Here is a 13,189-nt window from a genome sequence, read left to right as displayed (position 1 = left end):
CCCGTTGGCACTGTTCCCTCTCTGATCAACAGTCTTTCCAATGGCCCGTTCTCGGGTGCCCCTCTGCTGGCCAGGGTGGAGTTTCGCTCTGCTCTTCTGCAGCCAAGCTGTGTGGGAGAGCACGGGTTGCTGAAAACGTGGCGGCCTGGCCACCATAGGCCCTGGAGCCTGTCGCTGCCCCCCTCCAAGTCACGCATTCTCGAGTCCTTCTCTTTTGGCACTGTCGTTCCCCAGGCGCCCCTTTCCCTCCTCCGCCGCTCGCACAGTTGCAAATCCGGTGCTTTTCTGTCTGGATCTCTGTTGACCGTGCCTCCCTGGTTGCTCTCCTTCCTTGATTTCTGTGAAGCTGTTCTGGAGAGTCTCCTCCTCCTTTGACTTTCTCAGTCTTCCAGATTCTTCCTCTGCCTGCCCATTAAATGTTGGCATTCCCCAGGGCTCTGACCTCCCCTCTTTATGCTCTCCTCGGACATTCTCACCGCCTTTCATGACATCAGTTACACTTAGATGCTGAAGCCTCACAGAGTCTCCCATCTGCCTGCATTTCTCTCTCGTACTCAGAACTGTGTACCTCACTGCCTCCTCTCCTTCGTCGCCTGACGTTCTCTCTCAGATCCAACAGGCTCCATCCAGGCTCTGAGCTGTCAGCACAGAGCCCGATGCGGGGCTCGAACTCACAGACTGTGAGATCATGACCTGAGCTGAAGTCGGATGCTCAACCGACTGAGCCACCCAGGCGCCCCAGTTTTTTTTTTTTTTTTTCTTTTTGTAAGTAAGCTCTACGCCCAGTGTGGGGCTTGAACTCGTGACCCTAAGATCAAGAGTTGCACGCTCTGCTGACTGAGCCGGCCAGGTTCCCCTTGATTTTTTTTCTTTAAACACAACAACATTTACCATGTCGTTTAGTTTCTGTGGGTCAGGGATTCAACAGCAGTTTAGGCGGGTGGTTCCCGTCCCTTCGTGAGGCTGTGGTTACCAGGCCGACCAAGGGTGCAGTCATTTGAAGTCTCGCTTGGGGCTGGCGGTCCCACTTCCAAGGTGGCTCACTCACAGGGTTGGCAGCTGAGTGCTGTTGGGGAGGAGCCCCAGCCCCTCATCACAAGGGTCTGCCATAAGGCTGCTTGAATATCCTTGTGATGGGACAGCTGGCTTCCCACAGCATGAGTAATCCAAGAGAGAGCAAGCCACAATATCTTTTGTGACCAAGATTCAGAAGTCCACATCATTTCTGCAGTGTCCTCTTGGTATTACAGGTCAGCCCCCCTCCTTTTGGGAGGGGACTGTGCAGGGTGTCAATACCAGGGTGTAAGGATTATTGGGGGCCATCTCAGAGACTGCCACAACCAGGGAGAATGTTGTGTTGCGTTTTGTTTTTGGCCTTCCCTCCCTCACATATTCCTAGAGATTAAGGGCAGGACAGAAAATCAAGGTCAATTAGTCCCGCTAGCTAGCTCATGTTAATCACTTCCTTGTACCAGTTAAGTACCTTGTCTCCATATCAAGGTGAACTTTTCGAGCGCAAGAATCCTGCCTTCTACATCCAAAACCCTTAGTACATCTTGCCTGCTTCTTGGCACATAGTTAGGAACAGATAAGTTTTTACAAACTTGACAAAATCCCATCGGTCACTGGTATTTGAAGGTTAACTCATTGAGAAGTATACAGTCCCCTTTATTTGAAATCCTGTGGTTTGAAAGCTCAGGCTTATGAGATTGACCGACTTCGGGATTCTAGAAGTCGCTTGCGTGGCGAATCTCTCCGCTTCAGGCTGAGGTTGGATTTAGAGTCCCAGTAGGAACCAGAAGTGGTACACGGAACCCAAGATATTGCCAAGGCTCTAGTCGCGTGACGTTGGCGAATGGTGGCGCGTTTGACACAAGCAATACTTGTAAGAGAAATGGAATGTTAAAGATGGCACAGACTTCGGAGTTCTACCCCAGGCAGGACCGCTTTGTGACTTTGGGCAAGTCACCTAAGCTTTTTGGGCCCGTTTCCATGTCCCTCAACTGGGAGAATAATAATCGTCAGTCTCTACAGTCTCTATTCCTCAGCAGTTCTGCTCTTCGCACGCACCCTCACATAGTGACTCTCCCCCCTGGCTGTGTTAGCACCATCCCGGGGACTTTGTTTTGTTTTGTTTAAGTCCTGATGCCGGGGCGCCTGGGTGGCTCAGTCGGCCGACTTCGGCTTGGGTCATGAGCTCGCGGTTTGTGGGTTCGAGCTCCGCATCAGGCTCTGTGCTGACAGCATGGAGCCTGCTTCAGAGTCTCTGTCTCCCTCGCACTCTGCCCCTCCCCCGCTGGCACTCTGTCTCTTTCTCTCTCTTCTCTCAAAAATAAATAAACATTAAAAAATTTTTTTTTAAAAAGACACCAGAGGGGCGCCTGGGTGGCTCAGTCGGTTGAGCGTCCGACTTCAGCTCAGGTCACGATCTCGCGGTCCGCGAGTTCGAGCCCCGTGTCGGGCTCTGGGCTGATGGCTCAGAGCCTGGAGCCTGCTTCCGATTCTGTGTCTCCCTCTCTCTCTGACCCTCCCCCGTTCATGCTGTGTCTCTCTCTGTCTCAAAAATAAATAAACGTTAAAAAAAAAATTAAAAAAAAAAAGGCACCAGAAATATTGTAGCTTTTTATGTCTAGCATCTTTCATTTAGCATGTTTTCTTTCTTTTTTTGTAAATGTTTTTATTTATTTTTCTTTCTTTTTTTTTTTTTTAATGTTTTTATTTATGTTTGAAGGAGAGAGAGAGAGACAGAGCATGAGTGGGGGAGAGAGAGGGAGACACAGAATCGGAAGCAGGCTCCAGGCTCCGAGCTGTCAGCACAGAGCCTGACGCGGGGCTCGAACCCATGAACCGTGAGATCGTGACCTGAGCTGAAGTCCTACGCTTAACCGACTGAGCCACCCCGGCACCCCTGTCTTTCTGATCATGGTGATCCTAGTGTGCGTGAAGTGGGAGCTCATTGTGGTTTTGATTTGCATTTCCCTCCTGGCAGATGATGCTGAGCAGCTTTTTCATGTACTTTTTGGTCATTTGCATGTCTTCTTTGGAGAAATGTCTGGATTTTTTGCCCATTTTTAATTGGTGTATTTGTCTTTTTAATTGTTGAGGTGTAAGAATTCTTTTTTTTTTTTTTTTTTAGTTCATGGGTTTTAATCCAATTCTATCACATATTAATTCTTTGACCTTAGGCAGGTTACTTAACCTTGTTTTTTTAAATTTTATTTGTAATTTTTTAAAATTCACATCCAAATTAGTTAGCATATGGTGCAACAGTGATTTTCAGGAGTAGATTCCTTCGTGCCCCTCACCCATTTAGCCCATCCCCCCTCCCACGATCCCTCCAGTAACCCTCAGTTTGTTCTCCATATTTATGAGTCTCTTCTGTTTTGTCCCCCTCCCTGTTTTTATATTATTTTTGTTTCCCTTCTCTTATGTTCATCTGATTTGTCTCTTAAAGTCCTCATATGAGTGAAGTCATATGATTTTTGTCTTTCTCTGACTAATTTCACTTAGCATAATACTCTCCAGTCCCACCCACGTAGTTGCAAATGGCAAGATTTCATTCTTTTTGATTGCCGAGTAATACTCCAGAGTTGTAAGAATTCTTTATAATGGATACTGGCCTCCTATCAGATAAATAACGTGCAAATATTTTCTCCCATTCTGTGGATTAGCTTTATACTCTCTTGATGATATTCTTTGAAGCATAAAAGATTTTAATTTTAATCAAGTCCTGTTTATTTTCTCTTTGATTGCTTGTGCTTTAGGTGTCTTGTCTAAGAAACCGTTGCCTAATTCAAGGTCTTGAAGGTTTATGTCTACATTTTCTTCTAAGAGTTTTATAGTTTTAGTCCTTTTTTTAAAAAAATATTTATGTATTTTGAGAGAGAAAGAGAGAGAGAGAATCCCAAGCAGGCTGGCTTCATGCTGTCAGCACAGAGCCCGATATGGGGCTTGATTTCACAAACCGTGAGATCATGACCTGAGCCAAAATCAAGAGTTGGATGTTTAACCAAGTGAGTCATCCAGGCGCCCCTTTATAGTTTCAGTTCTTACGTATAAACCTTTCATCCATTTTGCGTGAATTTTTTAGATGGCCTGAGGTAAGGATCTAATAAATTCATAAGAGACTCTGAAATACAGAGAATAAACTGAGGGTTGCTGGAGAGGGGGTAGGTGGGTAGGTGGGGTTGAATGGGTGACGGGCATTAAGGAGGGCACTTTCTGGGATGAATGCTGGGTGTCATATGTAAGGGATGAATCACTGGGTTCTACTCCTGAAGCTAAGACAGCACTGTATGTTAACGAACTTGAATAAAAAATAATCAGTTAATTCATCCTTTTACATGTGGATATCCAGTTGTCCCAGTACCATTTATTGAAAGAAAGAATGTTCTTTCTCCTTTGGATGGTCTTGAGACCCTTGTCAAAAATCCAGGGGTGCCTGGGTGGCTCAGTTGGTTAAGGGTCTGACTCTTGGTTTTGGCTCCGGTCAAGATCTCACAGTTCCTGAGATCGAGACCCCTGTGGGGCTCTGCACTGATAGGGAGGAGCCTGCTTGGGATTCTGTCTCTCCCCCTCTCTCTCTGGCCCTCACCTGCTTGCACTCTCTGCCCACCCCCCCCATAAATAAATAAATAAACATTAAGAAAAATCAGTTAACCAAATATGTATGGGTTTATTGTGGACTCTCAGTTCCATTCCATTGCTCTATATTTCTATCTTTTATGCCAGTACCACCCCGTCTTGATTACTGTGGCTTTTGTGGTTTCAAAATCAGCAAATGTGAGTCCTCAAGCTTTGTTCTTTTTCAAGATTGTTTTGGCTGTTCTAGGTTCCTTGCAATTCCATGTGAATTTTGGGATCAGCTTGTCAATTTCTGCAGAAAAAGCCAGCTTGGGTTTTGATAGGGATTGTGTTGAAGGTGTAGATTCATTTAGGGAGTATTGCCATCTTAATAGTAAGTGTTCAGTCCACAAATACGGGATGTCATTCCATGTACTTAAGTGTTCTTTAATTTCTTCCAGCAGTGTTTCATAGTTTTCAGTGCACAAGTCTTGCACTTAATTTGTTAAATTATTCCCAGGTATTTTGTTCTTTCTGATGCTATTGTAACTGTTTTCTTAACATTATTTTTTATCGTTCATTTTTAGTATATAGGACTACCACTAATTTTCATATAATGATTTTGTATCCTGCAGCCTTGCTAAATGTATTAGCTTTAATTGTGTGTATGTGTGTTCTGAAGGGTTTCTACATGTAAGATCATGTCATCTGCAAATAGAGATGGTTTTACTTTTTCCCTTCCAATCTGGATGCCATTTCTTTTTCTTTCTTTCTTTCTTTCTTTCTTTCTTTCTTTCTTTTTCTTTCTTTCTTTCTTTCTTTCTTTCTCTCTCTCTCTCTCTCTCTCTCTCTCCCCTTCCTTCCTTCCTTCCTTCCTTCCTTCCTTCCTTCCTTCCTTCCTTCCTTCCTTCATCTAGTTGCCCTGGCTAGACTTTGTGTTGTGTTGAATAGAAGTGTTGAGAGTGAGTCTCCTTGGCTTGTTCCTGATCTCAGGGAGAAAACTTTCAGTCTTTCACCATTAAGCATGATATTAGTATATGTAGCTTAGGGATTGTGGGTTTTTCACAAATGCCCTTTATCAGGTGGAGGAGGTTCCCTTCTATTCCTAGTATATTAAAAGGGTTTTGAGTTTTGTGAAAAGCTTCCATTTGGGGCCTATTGAGATGATCGTGTGTGTTTTCTCTTTTATTCTATTACTGTGGTGTATTATTGCTTTGGTTAATTTTTTTTTTTTTTTTGGTATGGTGCACCAATCTTGATTTCACGGGATAAATTCCACTTGGTCATGTTATATAATCTTTTTTCTATGTTGCTGGATTCAGTTTGCTAGTATTTATTTTTCTTTGAGGATTTTTGCCTGTGTATCAAGCAGGATTGATCTCTGTTGTGTTGTATCTTTGCCTGGTTTTGGCATCAGAGTAATACTGGCTGCATGGGATGAGTTGGGAAGTGTCTCCTCCTCTTTTGAAAAGTTTGTGAAGCATTGGTATTCATTCTTCTTTGAACTTTTAGTAGAATTTACCAGTGAAGCCACTGGTCCTGGGCTTTTCTTTGTGCAGGTTTTTGATTACTAATTAAATGTCTTTACGTGTGATAGTCCATTCAGATTTTGTTTCTTTTCTAGTGAGTTTTGATAGTTTGTATTCTGTTGTTTTAGGAGTTTGTCCATTTCACCTAGGTTATCTAATTTGTTGCCATACAGTCATTCATAATGTAATCTTACAAGTATTTTATGTCTGTCAGATCAGTAGTACTCCCTTGATTTTTTTTTAAGATTTTTTTATTTTATTTTTATTTTATTTTTTTTTAATTTTTTTTTCAACGTTTTTTATTTATTTTTGGGACAGAGAGAGACAGAGCATGAACGGGGGAGGGGCAGAGAGGGAGGGAGACACAGAATCGGAAACAGGCTCCAGGCTCCGAGCCATCAGCCCAGAGCCCGATGCGGGGCTCGAACTCACGGACCGCGAGATCGTGACCTGGTTGAAGTCGGACGCTCAACCGACTGCGCCACCCAGGCGCCCCTTTAAGATTTTTTTAAAAAAAATTTTATTTTTGAGAGAGAGAGGGAGGGACAGAGGGGCAGTGAGAGAAAGGGAGATACAGAATCTGAATCAGGCTCTGGCCTGATTCTGAGCTGTCAGCACAGAGCCCGACATGGGGGCTCGAACTCCCAAACCACGAGATCATGACCTGAGCTGAAGTCGAACGCCCAACCAACCGAGCCACCCAGGCACCCCACTCCCTTGGTTTTTTAAAGTCCTAATAACATTAGACTATTTCCCCGAGTATGCTATACGGTTTTGGCTTTGAGCATAGTATTCCCACTGCTTGAAATACTACTTTCTATCAGGAGTGTTGGTTTGAAATCACCTCCTCACGAAGCCTTCCATGACTGCCTCAGACAGACTTGGTGTGCCCACCTCTGTGTTCCCATTACAAGGCATACATTTTTCCATTTAAGAACTTCCCTCCATGATTATAATTTTTCTCACTAAAACCGAATTCTTAAAAGGATAGTTTCAACCAATATTTATTGCATGCCTACTTTGTTTCCAGTGCTTTGCTCAGCTCTGGGAATAGAGTGGTCAGATAGGCATGGTCTCCGCTGCTTTCGGAGCCCATGGACCTTACAGTCTAGTGGGCTGACAGAAAAATAAAGTAATTATGATTATGGAAAGTTCTGTGAATGAAACCAAGGGCTTATACAGGGTATCTCACGAAAACTTCTCTGAAAAGGTAGTCACGGAGGGTCTCTGTGACTAGGTGATATTTGATCTGTGACCCCCAAAAATGAGAATCAGAAAGCAGGGAGAGGAGCATTCCAAGGAGAGAGAGAAGGGTGTGCATGTGAAAGGTCAGAGGTAGGAAAGCGCTGGTTTGTTCCAAGAATAGGAGGGAGGGAGGGCATCTGTGGGATGAGGCAGGGGCCCAAGCGGGTGCTCAGTTGGGGCTGGTAGGCCGTGGTAGGGAGTTTGATTTTCTTCTAGGAAAGAAGAAGGAAGCCACTCCTGCTTCTGTTTCAAGAATGATTTGTAGTGGAAGCAGGTTCTAGAATAAGCAGTTGGAGTTTGTATGTTAGGTATGAACTTAGGATGGGGAAGGCCTAACTAAATACCCGGCCCCCCCCCCCCCCCACACATGCACACATACTATCGATTTGACTGCACAAAAATCTAAAATTTCCACACGGGTTAGGAGGAAGTCAAAGACAAATGTCAAACTGGGGAAAAAATATTTGCAAGGCCTGTTAACATTGGCAAGTCTCAATAACCAAAAGATGTGAAGTGACCACTCACACAAAAAAAGAAAACACAAATGCCCATTAAATATGTGAAAAGATGCCTGACTTCACTCCTTAAAAAAAAGAAATGCAAATGTTGAGATCACGGTTTGCACGAGCCAGATTGGCAGCTGTGCATTTTATTAAAAAATTAAAAAAATTTTTTTTTAATTTTTGAGAGAGCAAGCAGGGGAGGGGCACAGAGAGAGGGAGACACAGAATCCAAAGTAGGTTCCAGGCTCTGAGCTGTCAGCACAGAGCCCGACGCGGGGCTTGAACTCACGAACTGTGAGATCATGACCCGAGCCGAAGTCGGACGCTCAACAGACTGAGCCACCCAGGGTCCCCAGCAGCCTTGCATTTTAATAACATACCTTGTTGGTGAGACTGTAGAGAAACAGGAACTCTCACATTGGTAGTGGGGATGTAAGTTGGTTCAGCTTCTCTAGAGAGTAATTTGGCAGTATTTATCAGAATTTAAAGTGGATACACTTCTAGGAATTTATCCAACAGGTAAAAGACACTTCGGCACATCCATACACAGGAATACAACGCAGCCCTTAGGAAGAATGACGCAGCTCTTTGTCGATTGATAGGGAAGGGTCGCAAATATATATTTTCCAACCAGGATACATTTTTAAGTGAACAAAGAAGTGTGCTGTCTTTGTCTAAAAAGGAAAAAAATCTGTTTTCTTTATATACCAATAAGGATTCTTTGCTTGCATCGTCAGCTGTCTCTGAGAGGAACAGAAGAAACCAGAACAGTATTTGCCTCCGGGGAAGAGAACTGGGTGGGTGAAGGGTGGGGGGGATGATGTTTACTTTTCTTTGGACCCCTATAGGGTACCCCTATATTTGTACCGATATGTACCACGCATACATACTGCCTATTAAAAATTTGAAACCAACAAGGGGAGGGGGCGTGAGGAGACCAGTCTGGAAGCTGTGACAAGTCATCCAGGGAAGAGACGCTGGTGGCCTGGGCTAAGACGGTGGCAGGAAGGTGGAGCAAAGCAGATGGGTTCAAGAACTTTTTTGGGAGGAGTCCAAAATCTACTGATGGAGTAGATGTGGGAAGTGAAGGAAAGAGAAGAAACAAGGATGAATCCTAGGTTTCTGTTAAGCACCTGGGTGGGTGGAAAAGCCGCTTACCTAAGGCAGTGTTGTGGGCTCTTGAGCTGGACGGGCCTGAGCCTGAAGTCAACCTACTCTTTTTTTTTTTTGTTTTTAATTTTTTGTTTTTGAATTCAACCTATTCTGCTTCCTAACTGTGACCTTGGGCAAATCATGTGATTGGTTTGTACTTAGGAGCCTTCATCTATAAAATGGGAACAATAATATGACCTACCTCACAGAGCCACCGTAAGGATTAAATGACTTAATACATGTATACTTGAGGGGCGTCTGAGCAGCTCAGTCGGTTAAGTGTCTGACTCTTGGTCTCAGTGCAGGTCATGATCTCACAGTTCGCAAGATCGAGCCCCCTGAGTCAGGCTCCGTGCTGACAGTGCGGAGCCTGCTTGGCATTCTCTCTCTCTCTCTCTCTCTCTCTCTCTCTCTCTCTCTCTCTTTCTGCCCCTCCCCCACTCATGCTCTCTCTTGCACTCGCTCTCTCTCAAAATAAAAATAAATAAACATTTTTTAAAAATTAAAAAATACGGAGCGCCTGGGTGGCTCAGTCGGTTAGGCGTCCCCCTCCTCCATCTTGGCTCAGGTCATGATCTTATGGTGGTGAGATTGAGGCCCCCCCCCCCTTTCTCCACACTGGGCATGGAGCCTGCTTAAGATTCTATCCCTCTGCCCCCTCCTCTATGCACTTTCTGGCACGCACGTGTTATCTCTCTCTCTCTCAAAAAAAAAAAAAAAGATTAAAATGAATACAGGTTTAACTAACCAGTCAATCTAGGAAATGAAAATTTTTGAAAGGCCCTATTACCATTTGAAGAAATGAGGTAGTGAGGTAGGTAGGTTATGAGATTTGTTCATATCTTTTTTTTTTTTTTTTTTAATTCCATTTTCTGCACAGGCCTGAAGGCATTGAACGACAATACCGGAAGAAGTGTGCCAAGTGAGTATTTAACAGTGTGGGTTTCTCCAAGCATAAGAAAGTAGCGGCAGCAATGTGTTCGGAAAAGAATTATTGGATACAATTCTCTGTTGTATCTTTATCCTTATAATCTCCATTGCCTTTGAACTTCCACTGCACAGCCACCAATATGCTCCCCAAACAGACTAGTCAAAGTCACGTCCCTGACCAGCTGGCCACAAAAATGTTTTTCTATTTTAAAACATAGTATCAATTTTTTTTTTTTTTTAAATTTTTTTTCAACGTTTATTTATTTTTGGGACAGAGAGAGACAGAGCATGAACGGGGGAGGAGCAGAGAGAGAGGGAGACACAGAATCGGAAACAGGCTCCAGGCTCTGAGCCATCAGCCCAGAGCCCGACGCGGGGCTCGAACTCACGGACCGCGAGATCGTGACCTGGCTGAAGTCGGACGCTTAACCGACTGCGCCACCCAGGCGCCCCAGTATCAATTTTTAAATGGAGATGTGAGACTACTAAACTACAGTAAGTTTAATCTTCCTGATGTAAGTACAGTTACATCTTGGCTCTCGGAAGACTAGGAGAATTAAGGCAGGGAAATGGCCAAGAAGGCATTTTAGTTCACAGCCACACTGGATTCGTTAAATTCGTTTTAACGTGTCTCATGGGTCGACTTCATGTACCTGAAAACAAGTCTAATAGAAATGACCGACCCCAATCCCTATCAAAATAACACCAGCATTCTTCACAGAGCTAGCACAAACAATCCTAAAATTTGTGTGGAACCAGAAAAGACCCCGAATAGCCAAAGCAATCTTGAAAAAGAAAACCAAAGTGGGAGGCATCACAATCCCGGACTTCGAGCCGTATTACAAAGCTGTAATCGTCAAGACAGTATGGTACTGGCACAAAAACAGACACTCAGATCAATGGAACAGAATAGAGAACCCAGAAATGCACCCACAAACGGATGGGCAACTAATCTTTGACAAAGCAAGAAAGAATATCCAGCGGAATAAAGACAGTCTCTTCAGCAAGTGGTGCTGGGAAAACTGGAGAGCGACATGCCGAAGAATCAACCTGGACCACTTTTTTATACCACACACAAAAATAAATTCAAAATAGATGAAAGACCTAAATATAAGACAGGAAGCCATCAAAATCCTTGAGAAAGTAGACAAAACCCTCTTTGACCTCGGCTGTAGCAACTTCTTGCTCAACATGTCTCTGGAGGCAAGGGAAACAAAAGCAAACGTGAACTGTTGGGACCTCGTGAAGATAAAAAGCTTCTGCACAGTGAGGGAAACAATCAGCAAAACTAAAAGGCAACCGACGGAATGGGAGAAGAGATTTGCGAACGACATGTCGGATAAAGGGTTAGTATCCAAAATCTATAAAGAACTTATCCAGCTCAACACCCAAAAAACAAATAATCCAGTGAAAAATGGGCAAAAGACATAAATAGACCCTTCTCCAAAGAAGACATCCAGATGGCCAACCGACATACGAAAAAACTCATCACATCACTTATCCACATCACTCATCATCAGGGAAATACAAATCAAAACCACACTGAGATACCACCTCACCCCTGTCACAATGGCTAACATTAACGACTCAGGCAACAACAGATGTTGGCGAGGATGTGGAGACAGAGCATCTATTTTGCATTCTTGGTGGGAATGCAAGCTGGTGCAGCCATTCTGGAAAACAGTATGGAGGTTTCTCAAAAAATTAAAAATAGAACTACTCTAGGATCCAGCAATTGCACTACTAGGTATTTATCCACGAGATACAGGTGTGCTGTTTCAAAGGGACGCATGCACCCCAATGTTTATAGTGGCTCTATGGACAATAGCCAAGGTATGGAAAGAGCCCAAATGTCCATCGATGGATGAAGGGATAAAGAAGATGTGGTCTATTTGTGTCAGCTCAGGTCACGATCTCGCGGTCCGTGAGTTCGAGCCCCGCGTCGGGCTCTGGGCTGATGATGGCTCAGAGCCTGGAGCCTGCTTCCGATTCTGTGTCTCCCTCTCTCTCTGTCCCTCTCCCGTTCATGCTCTGTCTCTCTGTCTCAAAAAAATAAATAAACGTTAAAAAAAAATTAAAAAAACCTTAGACCAGTTACCCAGACTCTTGGAAGAATGGCAGCAACTATATATATATATATATATATATATATATAGTATGTTTTTAGAAACTTCTATTACTTTAAAAATTTTGTTTATTTTTTAAGTAATCTCTACACCCAACATGGGGCTCGAACTCTCAACCCCGAGATGCAGAGTTGCATGCTCTACCGACTGAGCCAGCCAGGCGCCCCAGAACGGCAGCAGTTGTAACTGGAAAGCCGTCAGTAGCAGGAGCCAGCATTTCCCAAACTTGTCGAATGAGAAGAATCACTTGGGATCCTGAGGGAAATGACAGATGCCCGGGCCTCAGCTCCCCGATTTGCTGAATCAGGATCTTCTGGGGGAGGGACCTGGGAATCTGAGCAGCAGTTTTAACAAATTCTTGGCTTGTAAAAGTGATCCCTCAGTGATTCTTAGGAAGTAGTTTCGGGAAGCAGTGGAAGGAGCGGATCATTCGTTTATGCCACAGACAAAACTATTCCCAGGATCTGAGCACACTTCGTGAATCCGTGTCTTGGGGGATTTGTATTCTGAGCTCCCCAGAGATTCATTCTGCTGTTTGCAGGTGTGGACTGCCACTCTTCTATCAGTCCCAGCCGAAGAACGCTCCTGTGACCTTCATCGTGGATGGAGCAGTGGTCAAGTTTGGCCAGGGTTTTGGCAAAACAAATATCTATACCCAGAAACAGGAGCCTCCTAAGAAGGTAACTATTGACAGACGGGTTAATATAGCTACAGATCGCCCTACATTTTTCAATAAGATTATAATGAGAAATCGCCCTTTATGGACGCATTCCTTATTAAGAGAATGCCATTTTCATGTATAAGCAGATGTTACATGTGACACATCCATTCTGTGTTCTTTTTTTCTTTCCTAGAGCTGTCCTCTGAGTAAAGTGAGAAGTTGTATGGTTTTAATGACCATTTATTTCCTTTGAAATGTCTTCCTTTTTCAGTGTGGACAGTGTATTATGCTGCGGGGAATAAGTCAGAGAAAGGAAATAATAGGATTTCACTCATGTGGAATTTCAGAAAACAGATGAACATAGAGGAGGGGATGGAAAACTAAGATAAAAAACAGAGAGGGAGGCAAACCATAAGAGACTCTTAAATACAGAGAACAAACTGAGGGTTGTTGGAGGGGGTGTTGGGGTGGGGGGGGTGG

At 43.9% G+C, this 13,189-nt stretch overlaps 1 protein-coding gene across 8 annotated transcripts in view; it reads left to right on the top strand.

Moving 5' to 3' along the window:
• STEEP1 (STING1 ER exit protein 1) overlaps positions 1 to 13,189 on the top strand; it is a 57,877-nt gene that overhangs the window by 7,470 nt on the left and 37,218 nt on the right. For 6 of the 8 annotated variants that reach the window (XR_005788061.1, XR_005788060.1, XR_005788062.1 and 3 more), the window contains 2 exons: positions 9,873 to 9,914; positions 12,590 to 12,728. Coding sequence is in view for 4 of the 8 variants with exons in the window: in XM_040468034.1 (XP_040323968.1) it covers positions 9,873 to 9,914; positions 12,590 to 12,728 (181 nt within the window). In the remaining 4 variants the exon portion in view is untranslated. The remainder of the gene's footprint in view (positions 1 to 9,872; positions 9,915 to 12,589; positions 12,729 to 13,189) is intronic. The other 2 variants (XR_005788063.1, XM_040468038.1) reach the window with 1 other exon arrangement.

Source organism: Herpailurus yagouaroundi, unplaced genomic scaffold, assembly GCF_014898765.1.
Source record: "Herpailurus yagouaroundi ecotype Mexico unplaced genomic scaffold, PumYag 67641, whole genome shotgun sequence".
NCBI classification, from domain to species: domain Eukaryota; kingdom Metazoa; phylum Chordata; class Mammalia; order Carnivora; family Felidae; genus Herpailurus; species Herpailurus yagouaroundi.
Note: the sequence above shows the minus strand (reverse complement) of the source record. Positions and strands in the feature narration are given on the sequence as shown.